General features: G+C 34.9%; 2 protein-coding genes across 3 annotated transcripts; one reads left to right on the top strand and one right to left on the bottom strand.

Moving 5' to 3' along the window:
* Positions 1–391: 391 nt before the first annotated feature.
* Positions 392–2144, bottom strand: LOC114940427 (mitochondrial inner membrane protease ATP23 homolog). 2 transcript variants are annotated; one of them, XM_029315111.2, is made up of 5 exons: positions 1712–2144; positions 1390–1435; positions 1211–1292; positions 820–1044; positions 392–715 (listed from the first exon to the last, which is right to left on the bottom strand). In XM_029315111.2, exons 1-5 carry the CDS (start codon positions 1941–1943, stop codon positions 521–523), a joined length of 780 nt encoding a protein of 259 aa, XP_029170944.1. In that variant the 5' UTR covers positions 1944–2144; the 3' UTR covers positions 392–520. The 2 variants fall into 2 exon arrangements, with proteins under 2 accessions (XP_029170944.1, XP_085336916.1); XM_085480790.1 differs by having other exon boundaries at positions 1670–1734.
* A 257-nt stretch (positions 2145–2401) lies between these two features.
* On the top strand, positions 2402–9536 carry l(3)76BDm (trafficking protein particle complex subunit 8 homolog l(3)76BDm). The gene is made up of 10 exons (XM_029314879.2): positions 2402–2803; positions 3228–3669; positions 3809–4054; positions 4163–4681; positions 4805–5324; positions 5548–5733; positions 5818–6561; positions 6653–6815; positions 6932–8000; positions 8141–9536. Exons 1-10 carry the CDS (start codon positions 2647–2649, stop codon positions 8406–8408), a joined length of 4314 nt encoding a protein of 1437 aa, XP_029170712.2. The 5' UTR covers positions 2402–2646; the 3' UTR covers positions 8409–9536.
* The last annotated feature ends 575 nt before the right edge of the window (positions 9537–10111 follow it).

Here is a 10111-nt window from a genome sequence, read left to right as displayed (position 1 = left end):
CATTGTTCTCTTTTTTTTAAATTGTAAGATTTACGTAATTACAAATATTTCTATAATCAACTAGTTCTAGTTTGGACTAAAACATATATAATAAAATATAAATGAGGAAGAGAAATATTCAGTTATTGTCAAATGGTTTCTCTTGAAAAAGTCTATCATTCATGTTAAGTGTATTCATATCAAATTTCCAATGATTAGCATTTGCTTAATTATTAATGAAGCTCTACACACAGATTAATCATTGTAGATTCCTAAGTTTTATTCACACTAATATATTAAAAACATTTGCATTATGTTTGCAATGTATATTATATATTCTCCTAACTATTTTTGCTTAAATTTGCAGAAAAATTTATTAAAAACTAATAATGAGTGTAAATAAAATAAAGCCTTTGTCATATAATATTGCTATATTAATAAGTATCGATAAATATATTATCAAACAGATTGTGATTGTGTACATATATTTCCAATCTAATTACCTAATTTGTATATCTTTTCATATACAATTTTTAAAAAATTAACTATACCCATATAGATGTGCTTCTGCATATGCTCTGGGCATATCATCTGAATTTCTACGAATTCTCCTGCCAATTGGTTCCAGATCATTGTAACACTTTGTGAACACTCTTTCTATGGCTGCTTCTGCTACCTCTGCTGATACTTTGTGCACAGCCATTACTGATAACCTAGCTTTATGTTTCACACATTCCTGGAAAAATAATATTATATATTAATATATATTCTAAATTAAAAGCATATACAAGAATAATAATTATTTTTTGATAAAAAAATCAGTCTTTCAAAACAATTTACCTGATGAGTGGCTTTTATATTAATAAAAGACGAATCGCCTTGCAGCATTGAACTGATAAAACTACAATGACCGAGATTTGCTGCTCTGATTTCTGTACAGGCTAGATGATCGATATTCTTTAAATCTAATTTATTACGACAATAGTCAAACATATGAATCATTTCATGTAAGAGAACACCACGAACTATGTGTTCACTATGCGCCATGTTTTGGCAAATAACTACCTGCAAGAAAAATTAATTTTGTTCTTATTATATTATAAAATATATAATAACATAAACTCTTAAAATTTTATTTTAAAAAGTTCTATATATAGTATAACAAGACATCAATAATATATTTAGTATGCGTGTGCAATAAGTTTTAATTAAATAACTGAGATGTATTCACCTGATTTAATTCTGAATCATATCCACCAGTTACAACTGGACTGCATACTTCGCAGCAAATATGTCGTCTAATATCAATTTCACTGAAATATAATTTATTAATGATTATTTACTATAATAAAACAAATAATTACAAATTTTTACATACACAAAATAAAATAAAATAGTAAAGCTACAAACCATCCAGAACTCTTCAATGCTGCGACCATGAGTTTTACTATAGGACCTGTAAAAGAATATTTAAATAAGATGCAAAATAATAAATTAAACAAGTTTTTATAAAAGAAAATAAATGTATATACACATTTTCTTTATTTATTTAAAAATTTAATGATTAAATTTACACAAACGTTTTTTAAATTTCTCTCTGTAAAGTTTATTCCTTACATGATGATTTTAAATAATAAAGTAAATTTTATATTCCTAAGAGTATGAAAATAGAGAAAGTTTGTATCTTTACTCATTTTATTTCACCCTCGTGCATAAATAAAGGATATCGTACTGTCTTTTATGCATTTATAAACATTAGCTTCGCATCTGGTTTTATCTATCGATTCTCGTCCAGCAACTCCGATTAACCATTTAAACCAGCCGTATGTTTGTTTAGCTCCTCTCCTTTCGGGATACATGTCGGATCCCCATAAATCATTATCGTTATTCACAGTGATTGTTTCTCTGGCAGTATCACCCCCGTCTCTTCTTCCTCCGTCCGATTTTTCATTCTTTACTGTCATCGTTAGATAACTGACGCGATACGAATAAATAGATATAAATATCAATCACGCAATATATTTATTGCACTTTATTATATTATATATAATTACAACTTATTTATTATTAATCAAATATTAGCATAGCGCGGCTCCGAATTTGAGGTTACGACGAGTTACATCACCCACGTTTCGCGTAGAGCACAAAGTGACAGCTGCGCAGGCGCGTTCTATCATGGAGGGGGAAATTCCGCGCATGCGCGGCAGCGCAGGCGCAGCAGACGCTCTATCATCGAAGACCATAGACATACGCAGTTCTATAGATCGCGTTCGAGTTGCCGCAAATGTCGCAACAATTCTATTGGCTTCTCAAGAATGTGACGTAATCCAATCGAGCCAATCCGCTCGCGCGAAAAATAGTCCCGTTTGATATTCGGCAAAATATTTTTTTGCACGAAAATCTGACACGCAATGACGTTTCTCGTTCTCGCTCCATCGAGTTTTTTAGTGGGCGGCGGATATTTGGAAAACAGCTGTTCGGTGGACATGTTTATCGCGCCGCGGCTGCACGGGGGATGCGCACCGATTCGTCCTCCCCGTCGTCGTCGTCGACTCGCGAGATAACGCGGCGGGAATGAAATATGCGATGACACGGAACCGAGGCACGTCGAGGTGGTCAAGCACGGTGGCTTCGTGTCTCGACGATCCGCGCGCGTAAAACAGGATCATGGCACAGTGCAAATTAACCCCACGGGAGTTCATCGGCAACGCTTTCTCTCCGCAGATCGCCGTGGTCTGCTCCAGCGCGGCCGACGCCGTCTGTCAAAAGAATAATCTGTCATTCGTCGAGCTGCTCCAACCCTTTTGCAAATTAAACACCGAAGGTATAAGCTGTACTTCCTCGCTTTTGTTCATCCTTATCAATCAGAGGAACTTCATTTCCTATTCAGTTTTCAGATATATTTACTCTCTGTGTGTATGTGTGTATATATATGTGTGTCGATTAAAATTTGCAGCTTGATATTTTATATTATGATGTATAATTAATAAAGATAAAATAATATATAATCTTTAAAAATTATATATAATATATAATAAATTTATACCTAATTATGTATATAATAAAAATATGTAATATATATATAATAAATGTATAAAAATTATATCTAATATATATGTATATATATATATATATATATATATATATATAATATATTTAATACTATATAATCTATATAATAAAAAATCTATGAATTTTTTTTATATGATTTACACTTATAAAAGCAGCTTCTGTATACTTTGACGCAGGTCATTTTAAAGATCCTCAAGGAAATACTGTGGCAATTCGAAATCTTCGACTCTCTATACAAGATATCAATGCGCGACCACCAGAACCGAGTCTTGCCAAGAAGATGTTGAACGAAGCTGTCAGTTCTACTTTGTGCGAACGCACCACTATCATTCGAATTGGCTCAACCGAGTTGGATGTTCCCATTTCTGTACCTTGGTTTGAAGCATGGAGAGAAACGTTTTTGAGTGTCCAATTTCCATCGGATCATGAGTTTACAAAACATCTGCTTGCGTGTATGATAGTCGTTTCTACGACAGAGGACAATCCGTTAGAAAAAATTCAGACCATGGGAGCACAATTGTATCAAAGCGTATCGGGAAAGTTACCCAAGTGGTTCAATAATAATGCTCTTAGGTATTACATCTTGGTTCACGATGCTATTCAGGATGATAGAAATAAGTAAGTATTATCTTCTTTCTTCCTTCTTTTGTAAATTTTACAATTAGTTTTGTTACCAATGTTTCTCGATTAAAAGATAATTGACTGAGCATTTTTATTAGATAAAAAGAAATTTATATATGTGACATATATCTTTCAGAGCGGAAATAGTTTTTACAGAAATGAAGACTATTTATGGTGCTAACAATTGTTTTCTATTACAAATGAATTCGAGACCGCCAGGTCTTTCTGATGACAATACGCATTTACCTGATCCGTGGAGTCAATTTTTAACAAAACATTCAGAATTATCTGGCAACAGCGAACAAAACAGCTCACCTCGTACACCTGCGGATACAGGCGGAGTATCAGCCATGCCGAGCGAGTTAACTACAGAATCTGATAAGTGCGTTCTTATTTATTTATTTATTTATTTACTTATTTATTTATTTATTAGTATAAAATTTATTCATTCAAAGCTTATAGTTCATGAATACAATATTGTCTAATACAGAACGAGTCAAGCCGGGACACCGCTAATGCCACACAACTCATTGCCGTCTTCGGATTTGACGCAATTAATCTCCGGAGTTGATGCAATTAGTTTCTCTTCCGAATTATCCGAATCGGCGCATGTACAGTTAGAAGTTGGACAAGAAGCAGTTCCAGTTACAATTCATCCACTTAGTCCGAATGATGAGAAATCGCCAAATTTTATTTCCGCAACTAACGTCAAGGGTCAATCTATTGCTACTAGCCCGATAAACACAAATGTCTGGGCAGATTCTCCGAATTACGTCGTTGCTCAACACGGTGCTCGTCTTTCCACCCAAGATTTGGAAAGATTACGGACGTTAATAACGGAATTCTGTCTACGAAGTTTGTTGCCTTACGTAGAAAAACAGATTGGTCTGTTGAATGACGTGATCTCGAACAAGAAGGGAGTCAGTAGATCACTATTTAGCGCTACAAGACGATGGTTTGGTACAAATAAACCTGGTGCACCAGGTTCGGCGCCGTCAAATGCTGTAATGTAAGAGAAAGAATTATTTTTTATTATCTGTTTTATTCGAAGAAAGAAAGGCTTTATTTTCAATTCAACAATATCATAGAATCGAGCTTTATTATACATTAAAATTTCTTGTTTACATTTCAGTTATACAGCGGAATCGCCGGAATTGCAATTACGACGATTGGGTGATCTGTGTTTCATGTTCGGTCATTATTCTCTCGCTTATCAGGCGTATCATAGCGCGAAGCGCGATTTCGCAGCGGATCAGGCTTGGGTATACTACGCGGGAGCTTTAGAGATGGCTGCTCTAAGCGCCTTCATGCAAGGCGAAACGAACAGAAAAACTATCGAGTATATGGACGACGCGATATTAACTTACACCAACAGCTGTAAGATGCCACAGTTCGCGACGAGGGCGACCCTACTGAGCGCCGAATGTCTGAAGGGTCGGGGATTGTATGGAGAAGCCGCGAAGCAACTTATACGAATGACCAGCGAGGATTCGGACCTACGTTCGGCCTTGTTACTTGAACAAGCAGCTTATTGCTTTATCGGTCCGAAAATGATGCGTAAATACGCCTTCCACGCGGTTCTAGCTGGACATAGATTCTCGAAAGCTGGCCAAAGAAAGCATTCGCTGAGATGCTATCAACAGGCGTATCAGGTAGACATATTCGTTCAACATTGTTTTTAGGTCCGTTCGTTTTAGCTGAACTGGCTGCACTAATTTAGAATTGATTTTTTTCTTTCAATTTAGAAAAAAAAGATAAACTCTGAACTAGGACAGCCAGTTCAGCTGAAAAGAGTAGACCTATACCTATTGTCACTGATTTATTAAAATATGTATAAAATCAACTATTTCATAAATAACGTGTACTCCACACTAGGTGTATTACGAAAGGGGTTGGTCCTTGGCCGAGGATCATATTCATTTTACAATCGGCAGGCAGGCTGCGTCCCTGAAACAGATTTCTGAGGCTGTGAAAGCGTTTGAAAAGTTACTCAATGCTTCTAGTAAGCAACACGCTGTGCAACAAGCTGCGTTTTTACGAGAATTCTTACACACTCGTAACGTGAGTATGCCACAGACGGGTCACGTAAATAGTGATTAAAAAAAACACATCAGCATATAATTCTCATTCATGTTCTTTGCGCAGTTATTGTTTCAGGAAAACGGCACTAATTGTAAGGAATATCCTACTTTACCTTTGCCGTTGTTAGATAGCAACAATATTAAAGTACTGTACGGTCCCTTGGGTGAACAAAGCGAAAGCAATATCCCGGCAAGCCACGTCACATTTAACACTGAAGAAACAGATGATGCAAAATGGTCCAGAATAGAGGAGCTATTGATAACCGAGGCGCAGGGATCTCAACCTATGATATTCAAGCCGACAATCGCGTTGTACTCTAGAACGAGTAATAATACTGTAAAACCGAACGCGGTTCTGGACGAACCGGTGCATTACTTCATCGAACTGCATAATCCGTTGCACGTCCCCTTACCATTGTCAGATGTGACTTTACTGTGGTCGTTCACTTGCGACAACGAGACCATCACAAACGAAATGGAAACGAGCGACAATCCAAAACCAGTCGACGCGAATGTCATAGACGCGATCTTGTTACAACCGACGTGCAAACAAAACATCGTGTTATCTCTCACACCCAGACGAGTGGGAGAACTGAGAATCTTAGGTATAAGTTACAAACTCTCCAATCCGGTGCAGGGAACAAATGATTCACCGGTTACGAATTCGGCCGTGGTTATCGGTGGTAAAAGATTGTTCGAGATCACACCGCCAAAATTGAAAAATAATAAGGACAAACCCGGGACGAGCCTGTACGGAAAGGATTATCGATTGGAAATGAACGTGATAGAAAAGGCACCGTTTATGCAGGTATATTTTAATAAAAGATAATTGTTTTAATGTCACACGTTTGTGCAATATGATGCAAATCTATATCTATATGTATTTTTTTTCTTTGCAGATACTTTTCACTAAACTGTCACCGGAAATGTTGTGCGGTGAAGTACAAAAGGTGGAAGTCACGTTGAAAAATATAGGCAACACACCATTGACGAATGTGTACATTGCGTCTACTGATGCCAAACTTTTCACATTAGGAGGCTCGGAGAGCGATAAGAGCGAAGGTAAGCATCTTATTAGAACATCTATTGTTTCTGCAGATAGGAAGAGAATATAGCTTTATGTATAACAATGATCTGATCTAGTATATCACAAATATGACAATATCGAATACTTGCAGACTCGATGATGAAGAAGAGCAGTAGATCAGTTACGAAGGTAACACTACCAACCTCCATGAATGGTGTGTTGAATGTAGGCGAGGTTTATAAGATGCCACTTTGGGTACAAGCTCCGTACGAAAAGGGAACTCATAGATTAGATTTACTCTTCTACTACGAAAGCGTCGAATCGAAGGCCACGTTGAAACATCGGTTGTGCCGACACACTTGGCAATTAACCGTGTTGGATTCGATACAAATCACGGCAATCGCCGCGAGAAGCGGATTATTCAAGGACGACTCGCCGACGTTGAATCTAATAATGTCCGTGAAAAATACCAATCAAGTACACGATCCATCTATAAATGAGATTATGTTGTCCAAAGTATCGCTTCACAGCGCTTCTTGGTCCGCGTTTCACTCTTCCGTTCTACCGCCGAGCATAAAGGTACAACCTCAGGAAGTGTTCCATCTGATGTTGAAGTTGAGGAAGAAGACTGATGGCGAGTCGATTATTTCCGACGTTTCCTTAACTCGTGACGAGGGTGAAGCCATCGACGATTGTCCGTTTGTCAATTTTGTACAAAGACGTAATATTCCACCGTTGGACGTGAATGAAAATGCGAGCGACATACAGCAATTTCAATCGCAACAAAATATCGAGCACAACGCTGTGTCGGATATCATGGCCTTGAATTCTACGTTAATTGTCAAGTGGTGTGCCAACGTGACGGAGAGTGGTGTCGTCACTCGAATGGCCCTCGGTCAACATCACCTCGAGCTCGAGCACCTGAACAAGACGTACAAACATCCGAGGGAGCTGCGTGCCGAACGTAATGAATTCGGTGCTCGTTTAAGGGTCTTCGGGCCGGATAGAAACGTACCAAATGCGGTAACCGCTCCTGTCAAGGATCCCGTATGGGAAGCGGAATGCTTGAAAAGTTTAATCTCTTACTCTCTCAGTCATCAAAGACAGATTACGCACAGTTTTCAGCGAAGTCGGTTGTGCATGGTCCCTGTAACGATATATATACAGAATCACTCCAAGATGCGACTCGATGTTAAAATAAGTACGATAGGCACTAGCAGGTAAGAGTATCATTCTGTTTCTCTTTTAACTCTTTTCATTTCTCTATTAATGTCCATTCAATATCATTAACAATTTAATTTAATTACATAATTAATATATTCTTCTATAATATAATTAATATATATTAATTTTTTTACAGTGAAACTCATCTTCCAAATATTAAATCCCAACTGTATTCACCACAAGCTTCAACGTATTTCAAGTACGCTGGGCATTCGTCAATTTATTCTAACGTTGAAGCGCGTTCAAGTAGCATCGCAAAGTTACATGCTGTATTGCCTAACACGGGGACGTACGATTTAGCAGCGCGAATAGAGATATCCGTTAAAGATGTAAATAGCAAAGAGTACGTCACTCAAAAAGGCAAGATGGAAAGCATATGTATAATTAACGACGAGAGTGTATAGGTATACTATTGCGATTTTTTAGAATCACCATCAGATATGGAAGTACTATTTTTAGTATAATTCAAAAGTCATTCCTTTCTCTCTATCTCTCTTTCTTCAGTGTATGTATATGTCATATGTTGAAAATTGTTACATTATATTACAATTGATATTTTAATAACGCGTCAACGTATTTTTTACCTCGTACATTAGTGTCCATTTAACTTTACACAGTAATTTTTATGTACTCTAAGGAGTACATACATATAAAAAGTATATATATATGTATAAACGAATTCCAGGTTTCCTTCTCGTTTCAACATCAATTTCGTTCGTTCTATTAGTCTTTTTAATATAATTATTTAATTTTCTTGTGACTTGCTAAAGTCTTGAGCTACCTCATGGTAATCTATAAAGCAGTCAAATGAAAGAAAGAAATTTAAACAACTATTTCTTCCGTTGCGTTGCAATTACAATTAGGGATGCTATACATATGACTGCAAAACACATGTTACCTTGCATCAAGACATATCATTCTTGCAACATTTTTTGTACAATTATCTCAAATAATTTACTATCTTGTGCTATTTTTATTGGTGAAAAGAATTCAATTTTCTTTATAACAAGTAAGTTCTCTTCCCCTGTCTTTCCTTTGCATATACATATATAAATGTTTCTTGTCATGTTAGGAAGAATATTTCTGCACTTTTAGTTTTCCATGTAAATTTAATATTTATATGTATCTATATTTGTATACATATATACATATATTTGATGATTGTTGATTTAATTGTTTACAGTTTACATGACAATATAGAGAATAGAGTTATAAAAGGTTTAGGATTTTCAAACATTTTCACAAATGGTAAACACATACACAACATATAAAATTAATAAAAACTTCTTTTGTTAATTGATCTGTGAAGAGATTCGAAAGAACAAATATGAAGATATATTTGGAGTCTTTTAAATAAGACTTGTATTTTTTGTACAGCGTATCTTTCCTAAAGTAAAAATGGATGTAAGTTTCGTACAAACACGATGAAACTATTGAATTTTATATAGATTAGAACATAGTGTGAAAAAGAAACTGTGTACATATCTTGTCAAATTCATGAGTAAAGTTGAGTAAATAATGGGTCAGACTTACTTAGTGTGCATTTTTAATGATTATAATAATGACTATATTATATTGCCTTCCTATAACATACTAAACTTTCCATTAAAACATTTTTGAATTGTTTTGTTGTAATTTTTAAGTATATAATTATATTTAGAACAATTTATTCTTTATAAAATAAAGAGATTTAATTTTTTGTAAAGTATCTATTAAATATCTATTTTGTAAGTACATTTGAAGACATACTTGTACATGTATTATAAATATATTATACAATTATGTAAATATGTAATTTATATATATAAATTATATATTTATATAATATATTAAATTGAATTCATGTTTTACGTTTATATATGTATATATATATATATATATATATATACATACACACACGTAATTGATATAATATTAATATTAATAATTATATTATTTATTATTCAAATTTATTAAAAAAACTTTTAGATAATAATAGAATTTTATCAAAATATGCATTATATAAGATAGACAATGTTTTTTAATGCAATTAACAATTAATAAAAATTTACCGTAAACGAAAAAAGTGACATCTTAAATTTAAAAAAACGCGCTATTCTCGATGCGA

Source organism: Nylanderia fulva, unplaced genomic scaffold (assembly GCF_048542155.1).
Source record: "Nylanderia fulva isolate GAGA-0341 unplaced genomic scaffold, ASM4854215v1 Scaffold16, whole genome shotgun sequence".
In the NCBI taxonomy this organism is placed as follows: domain Eukaryota; kingdom Metazoa; phylum Arthropoda; class Insecta; order Hymenoptera; family Formicidae; genus Nylanderia; species Nylanderia fulva.
The sequence above is the reverse complement of the archived record's forward strand: the minus strand, read 5'-3'. Positions and strand labels throughout refer to the sequence as shown.

Bases quoted from the DNA above. Each gene is read 5' to 3' on its own strand.
- LOC114940427 (XM_029315111.2), bottom strand. From the start codon at position 1,943: ATGACAGTAAAGAATGAAAAATCGGACGGAGGAAGAAGAGACGGGGGT. The intron at 1,045-1,210 runs GTGAATACATCT...TTTTTCTTGCAG, and splicing joins ATGATTCAGAATTAAATCAG to GTAGTTATTTGCCAAAACAT. The intron at 716-819 runs GTAAATTGTTTT...TTATTTTTCCAG, and splicing joins ATATAAAAGCCACTCATCAG to GAATGTGTGAAACATAAAGC.